Consider the following 19,825-nt stretch of genomic DNA (forward strand, 5'->3'; position numbering starts at 1 on the left):
CCTTAGGCAAATGAATCGACCCCAGAACTTATTTTTGTTTTTTTCTTTTTTTAAAGCCTGGTACTTATTCTATCGAACCCTTTTACTGAACTGCTAAGTTACAGGGGTCTAAGCACACCAACACTGGTTGTCAAACAGTGGAGGGGGACAAACACAAACCCAAAGACACACACATATATAGATATATGTACATATATTACAATGGGCTTCTTTCAGTTTCCATCTACCAAATCCACTCACAAGGCTTTGGTCGGCCTGAGGCTACAGTGGAAGACACTTGCTCAAAGTGACATGCAGTGGAACTGAACCTGGAACTATATGGTCGGGAAGCAATCTTATCACACAGCAATACTATTAGGTTTTATTATATAAATATTGTATTATAATTAAGTGGTGACATAAATTATATTATACAAAAGGGATGATATAAATTATTATATTATACAGAAAAGGTGTTACTTCACAGTTCACTGACTATACTGTTAAGAAAACATGAGTATTTCCTTAATATGATAAGGAAATATGTGGGAAATATTTTTCTAAATTCTCTCAAATCTTTTTTGGAACATTAATACTGAGTTACATGGAGATCTTATTTCACCTTTACATTAAAGTTTTCATGAACTCTGCTATAAAAAGAGTGAGAAAATGTATTTCCTCTACACTCCCTCAGAGCAGAGAGGAAGTCTGATGAGAGTTGCAAGATAGGGAGAGTAGGTGGGTGCTAGCAGAAGAAAGACGATGTTTCATAACTTTAATTACTGGTCCTTTCTAATCTCCATCATCCCTATGCTAACCACAATACCCAATCCTTTCTTCTTAGAAATGCCACCTCTCATCATCAACATCATAATCATCATCATCATCATCATCATCATCATCATCATCATTATCATTTAATGGATGTTAAATGATGATGATGTTCTTGTAATCTAAAAAAAAGAATTTCATGATGTACTTTTCTCTATGGTTACGAACAATAATAATAACATTACAAAAACATATATTTGCCACTTAAATGTGGCTGACCCCTAAGGGTGGATGTTACTGTTGCTTTTAGCCCCAGGAGAACATCTCCTCCAGCTGGCTATCGACACACATCTGTGTCCTGAATGTATTTGCAAAGGGAAGTTATCCTTCCCATCTTGATCTGCAATGCCAGCTGGAGGAGATGTTCTCTTGGGGCTAAAAGCAACAGTAACATCCACCCTTAAGGGTCAGCGACATTTAAGTGGCAAATATACTTCACCTTGTCGTGCTGTTACTGTTAATACCTCGTTCAGAGATTTAACATTGATTACAAAAACATCTTATGCATTTACTAATTTCTTGGTAACTTGAAGATGGTGAGCTGACAGAATCATTAGCATGATGGTCAAAATACTTAGCAGCATTTTGTCTGTCCTTACATTCTGAGTTCAAGTTCCACCGGTGTCAACTGTGCCTTTCAAGTTTTCAGGGTTGATAAAATAAGTGCAAACCAAACAGTGGGGGTTGATGTAATAGACTTACCCCCTCCCCTGAAATTGCTGGCCTTGTGCCAAAATTTGAAACTAATTTGTAGGTAACTTAAGAAATAAAATCTTTATTTTCCTTGCTTCAATTGCAAGAAAATTCTACCCTGATCTGCTGCAAATGTGTTAGTTCACTTATCAAATTCTCCATCAGTCAGGCTGGTCATCTATTTGGACATGTATGTGCAGGTCTAGCAATGCTTTCTCAGGGAAACTGGGAAGTTGCTCATATATGCAAGTCTCCTATCTCCATTCCACGTGTGTTCATCCAAGGGAAAGACTGCTAATGAGGCTGATACAGCTTGTCATCAGTGTTGTCTCAGGTGTTGTTGTTGGAATGCAAGAAACTGAAACAGCTACCACAGGGCATCTTGGCTAACTCTCTAATAGTTCTGACAATACACTGCACTAGTTTGTTTTGTTTTTACTGTTCCTGAAAGAATAAAAGGCAAAGTTGATGGCAGCAGGATTTGAACTCAGAGCGCAGACAGCCAGAATAAATAGCACAAGGCATTCTATTCACCACTCTAACAACTCTGTCAATTCACAGCTGGAGGGGAAATGAAAACTGTGAATGTGTAAATGAGTTCTAACTCAACTGAAATACTTTGTCATTGAATATAAAAGCAAAGAAGGTGACGAGCTGGCAGAAATGTTAGGATACCGGATGAAATGCTTAGCAGTATTTCGTCAGTCTTTACATTCTGAGTTCAAATTCTGCCGAGGTCGACTTTGCTTTTATCTTTTCGGGGTCGATAAATTAAGTACCAGTTGCATACTGAGGTCGATCTAATCGACTGACCCTTTCCTCCCAACAAAATTTCAGGCCTTGTGCCTAGAGTAGAAAAGAATATAAAAGCAGGGCTTATTAGAGAACTTAATGGATCAATCTGTTACTCTTTTACTCTTTTACTTGTTTCAGTCTTTTGACTGTGGCCATGCTGGAGCACTAGAAAAAGAAGAAAAAAATGTAGATCACTTTAACTATTTGAACTTGAAATTACCATCTAAAACATTTGAAAGCGTGGAAGTAGTAATATTTTACAATTCTCAGAATTAGTGAAATATGAGTACTTCCTAGATGATGAGAAATATTGTTGGGTGCGAGCGGGAGATGGTTTCAGTATCTAATATGTGTAGGAGGTAAGTCCTTAGTAATCTCTTCAGGAATATTGACGCTGGGTGGCAAGAGTATCTTATTTCAGCTTTTCATCACAGCTTTTTATGAATTTTTACCACAATGTAAATGAGGTTCTGTATTTCCTGAACACTCCCTCAGAGCTAGAAGAAAGGTTCAGATCAGAATATTTTGACTATGAACAAAATTTTAAGAGGGAAGATAGAGGTTTCATGCTTGAAGTAACTACCTTATTTAAAATATTTTAACACTTGCAAATTTTAAGTTGATGTTTGAAATGAACTTGTTGAAACTAAGTGAAATTAACATATTTTATTAAGTCAACAGAACACATTCTAAGAATAATTGAACTGTATTTTTATTTGATTTGAGTTAATCAGATTGGTCACAAAATTAAAAATTCTTTCATTTTCCTTTTCATTAAATATTTTTATGTATGATGCTTTATGCAAAATAGTTGATTTATTAGAATTTAAAAAAAAACCCCACTTAACACCAAGGAAGTGATTAATAGCTTACATAAAAACAGAGCCACTTATAATAAAAAGAATTTTGGATTCATCTACTCCAAATAGAATATACATGATGTGTTTTTCTATAAAGTTACTATGGTTACATGAAGAGGAAGGAGAGCTGTGCCTATGATCTTCACTGCACCTCAAAGACTAATATAACTGAATGTGATTATGTTTACCGTAAAAGGTTTTTAATTTAATGATGGAACAAAAATTCCAGAGAGGTGACATTTCTAAGAGGAAAGGATTGGGTATTGTGGTTAGCATAGGGATGATGGAGGTTAGAAGGGACCAGTAGTTAGAGTTATCCTGATATCTGAGAAACTATCATGTAGTCTACACACAAATAAAACTAAAAAACAAGTTACTACAAATGCTAGGTCTGATGATCTCTCATAATGTCCTCTGGCAAATTTCACAAACATGAAATACTAAACATTGTGTTAAAAGACTAATCCTTTCCTTCTGGGTCAGCCAATGCTTCAGCTCTGGACAGTTGGTGACTTACTACTAAGCTTGTGTGACACTCGCAAAAGAAAAATAAACCTATATTAAGAACAGTTTGGCTCCTGCACATGTGAATATTCAAGAAAAACATGTAGTTGATTGTCCCACTGCATATTAACCTTGGGCAAGTATCTTCTACTATAGTTCCTGGCTGATGAAACTCTTGTGAGTGGATTTGATCAGCAAAAACTGAAAGAAACCCATTGCGTATATATGTGTGTATGTGTATGTGAGTGTGAGTGAGTGTGTGTGTATCTATGTGTGTGTGTATCTATGTGTGTGTGTATCTATGTGTGTGTGTATCTATGTGTGTGTGTATCTATGTGTGTGTGTATCTATGTGTGTGTGTATCTATGTGTGTGTGTTTGTCCCCCCTCTCACCACCACTCCTTGACAACTGATGTTGGTTTGTTTACATTCCTATCACTTAGTGGTTTGGCAAAAGACACTGACAGAATAAGTACCAGACGTAAAAATAAGTACTGGAGTTAATATATTTGACTAAAACCCTTCAAAGCAGTGTCCCAGCATGGCTGCAGTCCAATGACTTAAGCAAGTAAAAGATAAAAATTTGTACACCAACACACCTCAGCCTCTAGTTTACAGATCTATTGCCTTTCAGCCTGTTTCTTTTACCTCTGTTAAACTAGCCTCAGTTTACACTTCCACCCTTATATATTCTCTGGAAGCATGCCACAAAGGTTACTTGTAGCAAATTTAGAATACTTCTATGTAATTTGTATGCTATACATGATTATAACTGATTAGAAATATTAAGATCTTTGTAATAAGTAAGCAACTAAAAAAAAAAAATTAATAAATATGTTCAGTCCCACTGCCATGGCACCTTGGGCAAGTGTCTTCTACTATAGCCTCAGGTTGACCAAAACCTTGTGAATGGATTTGGTAGATGGGAAACTGAAAGAAGCCCATCATATATATATATATATATGTGTGTGTGTGTGTTTGTGTGTTTGTCTCTCCAACATCGCTTGACAACCAATGCTGGTGTGTTTATGTTCCCGTAACTTAGTTGAAAATTTTTTTGGCCAATGACCACTTCATGGATCCTAAGTAGTGCATGTGTAAAATCTGAATGAAATTGGTTGGGTACTTCTTGAGTTTTAGTGATGCACACAGACAGACAGACACACATTCTCAGTTTTATATATATAGATTAATATCGTTTTGATATTAATGAATTTTGATATCGTGAATTATCTCATAGCTTTGAGTTTTCAATGATGTGATTGTTCATTTTTAGAATGAAATTGTAGGGTAAATGTGAGGGGCTTTGGCCAGTTTGAACATAAAATAGGTAGAATATTTTGACTGGATATGGATGGTCTAAATGCTAAAAGAGTTAAAGAATAATGGAATGTATCTTAGAAATAAATAAATACATTTTTTTAATAATAATTGAAAGAGAAATGCATATAAGGTATTTTATTATACAGTAGTCCATTTTAACCCTTCAGTACTCAGATTATTCTGTCAAATGTAATGTTTATGTATATTGTTTTGAATCAATCATGTATTTTCTTGTAGCATCAAGATTTCAGTGATGTGAGTGTATATATTTAGGTTGACAATACAGGGTAGGTGTGAGAGGCCGGAAATAGCCAGTTTTAACGTAAAACGTATAAAATATTCAGGCCAGATATGGTCAGTTTAAATTCTAAATGGTTTTCAAAAGGGCCAAAATCTACCCTGACCTGCTATAGAAGAGTTCTCAGCTGGAAAAAAAGAACACTGCTGTCTTCCTCAATGCACATGGAAACCAAGGCTTATGAAAGAACTTAACAAATCAATCTGTTATTTAGCAAAAAAAGTAGATTGCTTTAACAATTAGCACATATATGTATGTATTCATTAGTTTTCTTATTAATTTATAAGGTATTTTCTATTTTAGTTACTTAAAGAAAAGAGTTCAACGTTTATGGTTCAAGAATATAGTAAGTATAATTTGTTGCCTTCATCAATTCTGTGACTAAATTAAAATAAGTAGATATAGTAATTAGAATTAGGCATTTAAACAACCATATGTTCATATATGTGCATGTCATCTACATTTGTGTAACAGAAAACTACAGTAAGCATAAGATACAGTGTGAAATATCAGATAAAAATGTTTCAAAGTGTTACCTCTCAGTGAAGATACTCTTATCCTATTTTCACAGCCCAGGTTAACTTCAGCAGACCCACAATATGAGAATTTTCCATTAAATGCTTCATAATGAACTAGTGCTACAATACACCTGTTTTTCTGGTGATCTGTGTTGGCAAGAAATATATTAAATGAAAAAAAGTGGCAGAAAGAATACAGAAAAATTGCTGTGGGGAATGGAATATCCAACATTGTGGACAGAGTTGTTTTTCAAGGTGAAGTTGACAGAAGGAAAATGAAGGATTGCAGAGTTTCAGAGGATGTAAAAGTTTATTGTCTTTCTTTTATGGCCCTCCCATCAGCTTTACTCTGAAGAAAGTCTCTGTTCAAAATTATTTTAAATATTCTATCCCTATGGTGATTTCACTGTACTCTTTTTATGGCATTTTCTAAATCGGTAACAGTAGTAATGAAGCAATTTTCAGTCCAATGCATTATCCAGTGCTTGGAAATAAAAAGCATTTAATAAACACATGTAGTATGTGAATTTTATGTAAGCAAGCAATGTTTCATGCACCCTAGCCTACAGTAATTAACTGATTGTTAATGTTGGAGATATTTTTGTGTTTGTGCATATTTTAGAGAGTTTTAGGAGCTGTTGTTGAGAAATGTTACGTATTTATACATGGTTATATGGTTAACAAGTTTGTTTTGTGGCCAAGTGGTTTTGAGTTGAGTCCCACTGCACATCACCTTTGGCAAGTGTCCACTACTAGCCTTGAGTCAACCAATACTTTGTGAGTGAATCTGGCAGATGAAAACTGTGTGGAAGCCCTTTGTGTTTCATATACATGTGTGTGTATGTATATGTATATATGTATGTGTGTATATATATGTACGTGTGTGTAAGTATATATGTGCGTGTGTGTGTGCATGTGTATGTATGTGTGTGGGAATGTGTTTTTGTATTTGTTTCCCTCCTCCTACTATTACTTGACATCCTGTGTTAGTTTGTTTTCATTTTCATAACTTACAACATGGCAAAAAAAAAAAATCTACTGATAGAATAAATACCAGACTTAAAAAAGAGTACTGGGATTGATTTCTTTGACTAAACCCTTCAATGCAGTGCCCCAGTATGGTCGCAGTCCAATGATTAGAACAAGAAGAGATTCGAGTATTTAAGAATAGACTCTGTTATTTACAGTCTACTCCTACAATAGATATTTTGGAACAGCACAAGCTAAACTAAGATAAGATTATCATTAATTGTATCTCTTTCCTATGAATATTAGCCACTACAGCAAACACAGGCATGACTAACTTTACTTTATAGTTATGAAATCCTCAATTTGATCCCACTGTGGAGTGCAGCCTCAAGTAAACCCAAATCTTATGAGTGATAGTGGGTTGGCAGAAATTATGTTATTTTATTATAATTTAGTTTTTTTTCCACTTTAAGTTGTACCAAAGTTCCAACTTGAGATTAATACAGAACCAAAGCTTATTGCAGAAGACACTGATGTTGTAAATGTGGCAGTATCTGCAAGGTAAGTTATTAATTAAACTTTTTCCATCTTCTAGTCTTGAGCAGAAGTGGTACCTGTGGCCATTCACTGGGCCTTCGGACCTGTGGGATGGAAGAAAGATGGGTTCCTTCACCCTTTAGCATTCAGATTATTCTGTTAAATGTAATACTTATTAATTCAAATTGTTTTAAATTAATCATGCATTATCTCATTGCTTCAAGATTTTGATGATGTGATTGTTTAGTTTTAGAATGACATTGTAGCGTAAGTGTGGCCATTTGGAACATAAAGCAGATGGAATATTTTAACTGGATATGGCCAGTTTAAATGCTAGAGTTAAATCAGAAACCTTGCTTAAATGCTTGCAACAGAATGGTCTTTGCTAAAGGTTTCCATGTTGCTCTACTGTGCCGTTAGATCACATGATGCATTAAATTTGTCATATAAGTAGGCTATAGATCATGGAGACAGTGATAAATAATTGAGACCTTTGGTGGTATACCATGCTTGAGAAGACCTGTCAAGCCATGTGAGATTGTAGTCATTCATGGCCGATGCTGGTGTTGCATAACTGGCATGTAAAAAGCACCCACTACACTCTTGGAGTGGTTGGAGTTAGGAGGAGCATCCAGCCATAGAAACCATGCCAAATCAGATTGGAACCTGGTACAACTCTCCAGCTTACCAGTTTTTAGTCAAAATGTCCAACTCATGGCAACATGGAATATGGATGTTAAATGATGATGATAATAGATTTGAACTCAGAAAGCCAAAACAAATACTGCCAGACATCTGCTTTGACTTTTTTTACAGCTCCATCAATCTGTCATCTTGGATCATACTTTTTATGCATCTCAAAAGGATGAAATGTAAAGTTGACCAAAGCAGAATTAGAACTCAGAGAACAGAGATTCTGTACAAGTGACACAAAATATTCTATCTAATGCTCTTCTTTTTTTTTTTTTGTGCCTGTTTATCAGCTAATAGTCAAATTGTATCTGTTTTGTGCCAGACTTTGTAAATATCTGACCATCTCTGTTTCTCATTTTTTTTTCATTCTAGCTTTATACTTTCTCTTTCTTACTCTCATTCTCTCTATTCTCCTCTCCTTTCCCACCATTACATAAATATATGGTGGATTCTCTTAACATAGAAGACAAATGATAGTTCCTGCAATTTCTTGTTGAACAACCTGCACAGACTTGTTTATAGTGAACAAATATTTGTGCTGCATATCAGCTCATTCTCACCACCAAATCAACATTTTCCTTGCATGCATGCATAGTGTACCACCTGTTAGAGCCAGATGTTGAAGTGATTGCAGAGCAATATTAAATGGAAAGGTTTGCTTAAGAACACAATGCACCACCCATAAGTACTAGACTTTAAAAATCAGTACTGAGGACAATTTATTTGACCAAATCCTTCAAGGCTGTGCCCCAGTATGGCCACAGTCCAAGGACTGAAACAAGTAAGAGACAAAAGACAAGCATTTTCTCTAAAACTCTAATGAGTTAGTTAATCTACCAATAACTACTGGGATCATTGCTATCAATGATTACATACACCTGTTGATATAGCAGTATGCTAATTACTGGTTGACTGAGAAAAATTCAGTTAATTTAATCCTTAAACCACTCTCATCATCATCATTTAACATCTGCATTCCAAGCTGGCATGGGTTGGATGGTTTGACAGGAGCTGACCTGGCAGAAGACTGCACCAGACTTCTGTGTCTGTTTTGGCAGAGTTTTTATGGCTAGATGCCCTTCCTAACACCAACCACCCAGCAGAGTAGACTGAGTGCTTTTTATGTGGCACAAGCACAGGTGAGGTCAGTTTTGGCATGGTTTTTATAGCTGGATGCCCTTCTAAACACCAACCACTTTACAGTGTGGACTAGATGCTTTCTAAGTAGCAGTCCATGCAATTTTACATCGCTGATATGCTTTGAATGTAAATGTAGTTCACTCTTTTATCAGGAGAGATTTATTATATATTTACAATTTCACCCTGTTTTCAGTTGATAAATTGTACAAAATAATGATTTTTATATATTTCAGATACATGTACAATAAACCAGTAGTTGGCCAGGTGTATATGGAAGCTAGTTATGGCAGAAGTTACTTTGATTCAATGCAGGTAAAGTGTTTTACAATTATTCTAAGTTTGCTGAAGCTTTTATCCATCTACTTTACACCCAACAATTTATATCTTTGTTTGTTTTTGTGTCTGATTTTCATGTATTAACATGGATTAGATGAATATATTGTTGAGACTTTGTATTTGCAGCTGGATACCTTTCCTGTCATTAATCCTTATCTGTTTTATAAGTAAGGGATCACTTACCCTATACATCTTTGTAAGTGCAAAGTCAGTGGATGATGTGATGATAGGGGAAAAGAAAAAACAACAGCACTGCTTGTTGCTCAGCAAATGTAAACAAGCATACAAACACATAAAATGAAATGATGTCACTTCCTCAATGGGTTTTCTTCTACTCTTGTTTTATTCTTGTCTTACCTTACTAGTGCCAGTGACGAAAAAAAAAAGTACCCAGTATATGCTGTAAGGTGGTAGGCATTGGAAAGGGCATCTAGCTATAGAAACCATGTCAAAGTTGACGTTGGAGCTTGGTGTAACCCTGCAGCTTGCCAGATACTGTTAAATCGTACTACCCATGCTAGTACAGAAAATGGATACTAAGTGATTGTTGTGGAGATTGCTAGCATCTAAATCTGTCCAATAGAAATTGCTGGCATGCGAATCTGTCCAATAGAATTGAATGGAAAGTTGTAGAACTCTCCAGAATGTTCTAATGGCTTACTGCTATATAAGCAGAGCTGGTAGAGGGGCGTTTCTCTTTTTGCCTTTGTCTTTCCTGTTATATACTGTTTGGGAGACAGATAATAAATCTATCTGGAGTATAACTGTGTTCTTCTTTGCAAGTGAACAAGAGAAGCACAACAGTGATGATGATTTTATATATATATATATTTATATAATATAGTTAGTATATAAGAGTTTATACATGGAGAGGACACCATCATGTGGATTCCTTACAGGCTAGAAAGGGCAGTCAAAACCCAAACCACAAAAAAGATATTGTTACATTGTACGTTGCCTGTAGGACACTTAAATGAATAAAAATCTCTGTTAACCCTATACCAATGAATTTCACCATTGATGATCAAATAAATCAATTAATTAGTAAATCAATTGACTAATTAACCATCTGTGGCTTGTCGCTGGAAAATGCATAATTATGAAACTATAATACACACCGAAAACACAAAGTTTACACATGCGCACTTAATTTGATTGTTATACATCAAAAATTCAAATTGAATGCTGCCAAACAACGTACAGAGTCAGAGTAGTACAGCAGTGATCACATGACCACGTATTCTGATCCGATGTATTCAAATTTTATGGTCATCTTGTATTTCTGGCTACAATGCTTTTAGAAAACCTTTTTGCATATATGAGTTCCCATAAGCAACTTGTCTTAAAACCCACTGTTATGATCTTCAGAATTATAATAAGTAGGAAGGTATTGAGAATCAAGTCTTGATGGATACTTACTTGCACTCCAGATTGCTCATGGAATTCATTATCAACCCTCTCTGACTGCATAGCATGGCTAAAAGTTTGTGGCTGGTGCTCATTCTGACACTGAAGTTGCACCCATTCTGGGGGTTGATGTAGTAGTAACCTTTTTTAATAGGGAACCTCTGTGTTAACTTTGAGAGTTTTGTTGTAGAACTTGTCCTTTGTATTTTAAGTAGAATTGTGGGTTGGAGAATTAACACTGACAAGGTTCACTGGACCTTTGGCTATGTGAATCCAAAGTGAAAAATCTGGATGGCCTTCTTGCTAAAAACCTTTTTTGCTACCTCTTTCAACAAGCCAGAATACTGTGTACCTATCCTAAAACCTTAGATACATATTCAATTCATTGTTAACCTTTTGATACAAACCAACCAGAGACTGCTCCTGCTTCTATGATACAAACTTTGTTTTAAAGTGAAATGAATTGGATAAGGTAAATGTCTCCTAAAATTATATTATATTTACCTTAATTCAACCTTTGCCACCTGTTACATTCTTATTTTCTTATCAAGGTAACAACATCTGTTCTTATTACATTTTTATATAAAAATTTAAACCTAATATTTAGATTTTCTATTTATGATTTCATTAAAGTTAGAAAATGGTAAGAGCAATTTCAGTATAAGATTGATGGAGAAACCTGCAAATCTTCACATGTTCCATGTTAAAGTTCGAGTTATTGAAAGCAACACAAGAGTGACAGAATATAAAACTGATAACACAGCAACTTTTGTCAGTGTAAAAGAAAGTGATCCCAAATACAAAGTAAGTATTACATAAAAAATATATTCACAAAATAATATTTAATTACTGTTTAAACAAGCATCTCCATTTCATCTTTCTTTCCCTTAACCCCATAGTGTTCAGATTATTCTGTTAAATGTAATACTTATTAATTCATATTGTTTCAAACTAATCAAACATTATCTTGTCACTTTGAGATTTTGATCATCATCATCATCATCATCATCATCATCATCATCATCATTTAATGTTCATTGTCCATGCTGGCATGGGTTGGACGGTTTCACCAGGGCTGATAAGCTGATTGCTGCGCCAGACTCCAGTCTGATTCGGCATGGTTTCTATGGCTGGATGCCCTTCCTAATACCAACCTGTCCAAGAGTGTAATGGGTGCTTTTGCATGCCACCAGCACAGATGCCAGTTGTGTGACACCAGCACAGATGCCAGTTGTGTGACACCAGCACAGATGCCAGTGGCATGATGCCAGCATCTGTCACAACTACTATTACATTTGGCTCGATGGGTCTTCTCAAGCACAGCATATTGCCAAAGGTCTCAGATGGAAAATATGAGAGAGAGAGAGAAAGAGAGAGAGAGAGGAGAGGGAGAGAGAGGTGAAGAGGGGATGGGAGATAAGGTGCTAAAGATGTGTCAAGATCCTATTTCACATGACTACATATTCTGATCCTATGTATTCATATTTCATTATTGCCCACAAGGGGCTAAACATAGAGGGGACAAACAAGGACAGACAAAGGGATTAAGTCGATTACATCGACCCCAGTGCGTAACTGGTACTTAATTTATCGACCCCGAAAGGATGAAAGGCAAAGTCGACCTCGGCGGAATTTGAACTCAGAACGTAGCGGTAGACGAAATACTGCTAAGCATTTCGCTCGGCGTGCTAATGTTTCTGCCAGCTCGCCGCCTTGATCCTATGTATTCAGATCTGAGAGTTTTGTTGTAGAACTATTTAAGCACTGATTTGTAAGTAAATTTCTATTTTTAGGAGTTACAAGATGCCAATGAAAACAAATATTTTGAAGATTTATTAAGCAATCAAGAAAATGGGAATGTTTCAATTGCATTAACTCTAAGCGAAAAAGAAGTTTTAACAGTAAGTAAATATTTTCAACTGATGATTAATTGATGATTATTTTCTTTTAGAAAATTGTTGTTGCTACCATGTAGTTCTGGTGTGACCTGGTCAATCCCTGATAAAGCGAATCTAATGTTTCAGTAGGAAAACTTATTTAAGAATTCTATTGCAATAACAAGTTACCTTTTACTTGATTCAGTCCTTTGACTGTGACCATGCTGGAGCACCACCTTTAGTCGTGCAAATCAACCCCAGGACTTATTCTTTGGAAGCCTAGTATTTATTCTATCGGTCTCTTTTGCCGAACCGCTAAGTTACGGGGACGTAAACACATCAGCATCGGTTGTCAAGCAATGTTGGGGGACAAACATACACATGCACATACATATATATATATATACATACATACGACGGGCTTCTTTCAGTTTCTGTCTACCAAATCCACTCACAAGACTTTGGTCGGCCCCAGGCTATAGTAGAAGACACTTACCCAAGGTGCCACGCAGTGGGACTGAACCCGGAACCATGTGGTTCGTAAGCAAGCTACTTACCACACAGCCACTCCTACGCCTATATTTAAAGTTTGTTACTTGTTCTGTTGGTCTCTTTTGCTGAACTGCTGAGTTATGAGGATGTAAACAAACCAACACCACATGTCAAGTGCTTTGGGCTGACATACACAAACTCAAAGACACACACACATACATATATACCTACATAAATACATACATATTATATATAGGTAGTTAGGGTAAATTCCAGCTGTTTCCTCTTGAAGCTCATCTGCTTCTTCTATTATTACAATACAATATGTGGTCACAGATGCTGCAGTATGTTTGTCAAAATACATATTACATATTGAAATTCTTTCTTCTGTCTGAAGAATTCTTCATAGGAAACTTATTACATGTCTATCTAACATGTAAAAGTTTGTAATTCCTATTAGCAAATGAAACATGTGTAATGCAGAATAAATAATTGCAAAAAATTCCACTTTTCTGTTTTGTTATAAATAATACATGCTTGTGCGTGCGCACACGCGCGCGCATTCTGTCCCTCACAAAGCATTGCTTGTTCTACTATAAGTGGAAAACACTTGCCCAAGGTCTGTTCAGTCTTAGCTGATTTGGTTGTAAGCGAAGCAACAGTTTTGCAATAACAATTTTACTATATTTGTTAAGCTGCTTTGTCAAATATCTTTGAACATTATAATGTTACTGAAGTCGTGGAGGCATAATGGCACAGTGGTTAGGGCAGCGGACTCGCGGTCATAGGATCGCAGTTTCGATTCCCAGACCAGGCGTTATGAGTGTTTATTGAGCAAAAACACCTAAAAGCTCCACGAGGCTCCGGCAGGGGATGGTGGCGAACCCTGCTGTACTCTTTCACCACAACTTTCTCTCACTCTTACTTCCTGTTTTTGTTGTGCCTGTAATTCAAAGGGTCAGCCTTGTCACACCGTGTCACACTGAATATCCCCGAGAACTACGTTAAGGGTACACATGTCTGTGGAGTGCTCAGCTACTTGCATGTTAATTTCATGAGCAGGCTGTTCCGTTGATCGGATCGACTGGAACCCTCGTCATCGTAAGCGACGGAGTGCCAACAACAGCAACAGTTACTGAAGTGTTATTAACAATCACCTATTAGTAACACAGTTAAGAAATGTCCTTCCATTTAAGTTTATTTGTAGATATTTTCTTTTTTTTAAATAAACAGTACTTTTTCAGTTAAAAAATTCCTTTGCTGACTTAGAAATTTATCTCTAATTTCATATTTTGTACAGGCTGGAATGAAAGTGAGAATCACTGCACAACCAACAGATACATCTGTGAGGACGCTTTATTATATGGTAAGAAAAATACTAAAACTTTATTTTTTTATACTTTATTCTTATATTAGTTTCAGTCATCAGTCTGAGACCATGCTGGGGCACAAACTTTTAGGGTATTAGTCACTCCCAATTGTTATCAGTAAAATTTTCTTTTTCTTTAAAATATACTGCTGCAGAGATTTTTGTTTCTGAAATCCTTCAATGAAACAATCCATCTATCTAATATTTCAAATTAATTAATTAACAAGTTAGATATTTTATTCTAATCTTTGGCTGAACTAGAATTCTATGCAGATAATTCTACAGCACATTAAATACGTTTCTATTCTTTTTTCTGCAATATTTTAATGGTATATGCTAGAATTTGACAAGGAATTCTATTTTTTGTCTTTGATAGGATGATGGAACACATAGCTTTAGCTTATGTTGTTATATGCTTCTATTTTTATGTGTTGAAACAAACAAGTTTAGTTTATGTTGATAAATGGTTCATCCTTTTGTATTGAAGCTCATGGGTTTGGTTTAATTTAATTTATATACACCTTGTCTTGCATGTCGAAGCACACAAGCTTGGTTTTTCTTCTTCCTCCTCTGTCTTGCCATTTTCTATGCTGGCATGAATTGGATGGTTTGACAGGATTCTGCAAGGTGTAAGGATGTGTTGAGCTCTAATGCCAGCTTTGGTATGGTTCCTTTGGTTGGATTTCTTTCCGAATGCCAACCACTCTACAGGTACAAGTGAGGTTACCAAATTAACTTGCTAGGCAATAAAAGAAAGGAATGAGAAGAAAGGGGAACAAAAGCAAAAAAAAAGGGGAAAGGAAAAGAAGGGAAAAACCTCCTTGAGAGAGCGAAGGGCAATGATTCTATGCAAGATGTTGAGAGACTAGAGTATGGTAGAAGAACAAGCACAGATGGCTTGTCATTGAGATACAAATATTTTTTCCATATCAGCCATCACTGAAGAGCATGTGATGTTACTCAACTATTTTGATATATAATATCTGGTTAGCTTATATCCAGTGCAAAACTGGTTGTTAAGATCAGTTGAAATAGATCTGTTATACTTCATACTTTGACTCACACTCCACCTTATGTGCTGAAGCATGCAGGTTTGGTTTATGTTAATATATACTTCAGTCCTTGTATGTTGAAATACACAAATTTTCTTTCAACTCTTATCTATTTGTAAGTTGTGTTGACAATGATGGTGTTTATAATAATGATGACCATATTATTTATAGCCTTCAAACAACATGGTAATTACTCTCTTGCTTCCTTCTTTAGAATCTTTATACAGTTAAAACCTATTGTTTTTTTTTTGGTACTTTAATCACCTGCTGCCATGAAAATATGTTGCCAAAAAATGGAAAACCCAAAAGTCTGTCTCAGACATGTAGTGTTTCTGCAGAATTATACATGATAATCTCTGTCTGTTCAGAAATGCGGCAGATAAAAACCTAGTTTTAGTCAGGCTTTGATCAATTTATATCAGTCAACAGCATTTAATAGGGTAAAGCAGAAATATCTCCTTGTTGTACTTGTAATGTTAAGATATATATATGTGTGTGTAAGTGCAGGTTTATGTATGTTTGTGTTTTGTCTTGATAGTCATAAATGAATGTTACTGTCATACAATTGGCATCATTCATTTCCAATATTCAGTCCAGTCTATGTAAGCATGGAAACCTGGATATTAATATGACAACGATGACGACAATGACAACAGCAGTGGTGTTGACAGTGATGATAATGATGATGATAGCATCAAACTGCTTAAATATCATCTGTTTTCTGGAAAAAGAAAATCTCTTGTAAAGATGGAGCATGTGTTTTTTAATATTTTTATGAAGAACTTTTGTGGGAAAAAGATCCATTGGTTACCATCAAATGTAGTCACAGAATGCTAAGTCCAAATTTGTGTAGGCATGATACGAGGCTAAGATGTCTGCAGAAATCTCTATGCAGTGGGAAGTTTTGGAAATCAATGGAGAGGGAAAGACGCCCTTTTAACATCGAGAGTTGTTGTTGTTGTTGTTGTTGCTAATGTTGAGTAACTCTAGGGCATTCCTGATTGAATAGATGTGATAAAACTAATTTAAAAAAAAAAATTAGGCTGACCTTTGGTGTATGCTGTGCTTGAGAAGACCTGTCAAGCTAAGTGACATCACAGTCATGGCCGGTGCTAGTGTTGCGTCACTGGCATGTAAAAAGCACCCTGGAACATTGGGCAATATACTGTGCTTGGGAAGACCCATCAAACCATGTGAAATCATAGTCATGGCTGATGCCAGTGTTGTGTAACTGGCACCTGTGCCAGTGGTGAGTAAAAAGTATCATTCAACTGTTAGGTCTCACAGAGGCAGTGACAAGTGACTGAGATCTTTGGCGTTATATTGTGCTTGAGAAGATCTGTCAATGCAAGTGAGATCATAGTCATGGCCGATGCCAGTGCTGCATAACTGGTACCCATGCTAGTGGCATGTAAAAAGCACCCACTACGCTCTTGGAGTGGTTGGTATTAGGAAGGGCATCCAGCTAAAGAATCCATGCCAAATGAGATTGGTGCAGCTCCCTAGCTTACCAGTTTTCAGTCAAACTGTCCAACCCATGCCAGCATAGAAAGCGGACGTTAAATGATGATGACGATGATGATGATGAGTTTATCTAGAATTACATCATTCAATGTGTCGTTTTTTAAAAATAAAGTTAGCAGCATATGATTTGAAGGAGATTTCACTGCCATTTCTAGCAAATTGAATGACTATGTAAAAGCTTCCTTGTTGCCTTGAGTTTTTTCATCGACTGGGATTCCCTTGCTGGCCAGGTGGCATTTATATAAGAGTATGCGCAAGTATATGCATGTGTCTATATTTATGCATATGTGCATATGAGGACTGACAATTTAATTATTTCTGCATGCATATAGCATCAAATATCTTGCAGAATTATAAACTAACCTCTGTTATTTATTTTTAATTTTTGCAGATTATTTCTAAAGGGAAAATTTTGCTATTGGATAAAAAATCAAGCGGTCAGAAAGTTTGGAACTTTGAGGTGAACATCATAAGACACATGATCCCTACAGCCAAATTTTTAGTCTATTATTTTCAGAACGAAAGGATAATTACAGCATCTATAAACCTTAATGTATATGACATTTGTCCATATAAGGTAAAACTCACATGGCTTTAACTCCTTTGACCCCACTCTTTTTTTTAACTATACATCCTTTTGAGTATTTGTATACACTTGCATTTACACTGACATGTATATATAATTACTGTCTAATTATAGAAGGCATATATATGTATACACACACACACGTACACACACATATACATGCATGCATGTACACAATCACATACATACAGAGTGGACCTCTGAATAGTTTTCATGTAGAAAATTCCATTCACAAGATATTAGTCTACTCTGTGGTTATAGTAGAAGACATTTACTCAATGTACCATTTCCGACAATATATATATATTAAGTTTATGTATCTCTCTAGACTTAAGAGCTATATGTTTAGATATTTAAGTTCACTCAAACTTACCCTTCAAATTGAGATGGTAAATAACCCAAGATGTGTATATTATGCACTCCATCTAAAATAATTTTTTACCCCAAAATGGGATGATATTTAAGTAGTTCAGCTCCCACTCTCTAAGTAACTGTTTCTGCTTTAATTCTTGTTAATTCTCATTCTATTTCTCTCCCTCTCTTCCCCTCTCTCTCTCTCCCTTTCTCCGGTTGGGTAACCATGGACCTTCTCTACAGCAAGACATCTGTTTCTGCCTCTCTGTCACAATTCTAATTTTTCATCATCTGACAAAATATCACCTCCTCCAATGTACCCAGCCCTCTCAAAGACTCTTTGTCATGCAAAGTCACTTAGTGACCCCACCAGAGCTGGTGCCACTTAAAAAACACCCAGTCCACACTGTAAAGTGGTTGACATTTGGAAGGGCATTCAGCTGTAAAAACTACACCAAAACTGACCTCATCTGTGTGAGTTCCATGTAGAGAGCAAGTTGATACGAGTTTCCAAATATATTGTTTGATAATGTCAGATATAATCATTTTTACATTAATTTATCTTTTTCACATCCACTCATTCCATGCTAGTATGTGTTGGACACGACTTCTTAGGGCTAAATTCAATAGCAGAATGCCCCTTTTGATGGTATATTCCATTCTTGATGACATCCCTTAATTGCTTTTTCATTAGCGTGGGCATGGCTGTGTGGTAAGTAGCTTGCTTACCAACCACATGGTTCCAGGTTCAGTCCCACTACGTGGCATCTTGGGCAAGTGTCTTCTACTATAGCCTTGGACCAACCAAAGCCTTGTGAGTGGATTTGGTAGACGGAATCTGAAAGAAGCCCGTCGTATATATGTATATATATATGTGTGTGTGTGTGTGTTTGTGTGTCTATGTTTGTCCCTATAGCATTGCTTGACAACCAATGCTGGTGTGTTTCTGTCCTCGTAACTTAGCGGTTCGGCAAAAGAGATCGATAGAATAAGTACTAGGCTTACAAAGACTAAGTCCCAGGGTGAATTTGCTTGACTAAAGGTGGTGCTCCAGCATGGTCACAATCAAATGACTGAAACAAGTAAAAGAGTAAAAGAGTACCATATTTGATGGTATATATGGTGCAATTTTTCCTTCCCCAAAAATGACTTTAAAACATCATTCTGGGTCCCATATGTGAAGTAGGGTCTCCCATAAGCTTTAATGCTCTCATGACATTTTTTTTTCATGAATATGCACTATTGAAATTGGTGGGGCAGGTGCTTTATTTTGCTGGTCATCATACTTTGAAGGGGGACACAAGCAAACATCATTGTCAAGCTGTGTCAATATGAAGACACGTAGAGATAAACATGCAGAGATAACTGGGAGAGACAATAATGGCAGAATGTGATGAGAGTGATATTTATTACAGAGTTGAATAATGGAAGAAAAATGCTAATGGCAGTTGATATCTTTTGCTGGCAAGAGAGGAAGTGTGCATGATGAATTATTGTAGAAATGATTGGTGGTAAGAGTGAGTAATGGATGGTCGCTGCCACCACCACCACCACCATCACCACTACCATCACTACCACCACCACCACCATCACCACCATCACCACTACCATCACTACCACCACCACCATCACCACCACTACCATCACTACCACCATCACTACCACCACCACCATCATCATCACCACCA

General features: G+C 36.2%; 1 protein-coding gene across 1 annotated transcript in view; it reads left to right on the top strand.

The window, feature by feature from the left end:
- LOC106869164 (complement C3) overlaps positions 1-19,825 on the top strand; it is a 160,574-nt gene that overhangs the window by 62,236 nt on the left and 78,513 nt on the right. Inside the window, exons 6-12 of the mRNA XM_052976969.1 lie at positions 5,587-5,629; positions 7,244-7,331; positions 9,374-9,452; positions 11,517-11,687; positions 12,677-12,784; positions 14,553-14,618; positions 17,589-17,774. Of these exons, the coding sequence (XP_052832929.1) occupies positions 5,587-5,629; positions 7,244-7,331; positions 9,374-9,452; positions 11,517-11,687; positions 12,677-12,784; positions 14,553-14,618; positions 17,589-17,774 (741 nt within the window). The remainder of the gene's footprint in view (positions 1-5,586; positions 5,630-7,243; positions 7,332-9,373; positions 9,453-11,516; positions 11,688-12,676; positions 12,785-14,552; positions 14,619-17,588; positions 17,775-19,825) is intronic.

Source organism: Octopus bimaculoides, chromosome 2 (genome assembly GCF_001194135.2).
Source record: "Octopus bimaculoides isolate UCB-OBI-ISO-001 chromosome 2, ASM119413v2, whole genome shotgun sequence".
NCBI classification, from domain to species: domain Eukaryota; kingdom Metazoa; phylum Mollusca; class Cephalopoda; order Octopoda; family Octopodidae; genus Octopus; species Octopus bimaculoides.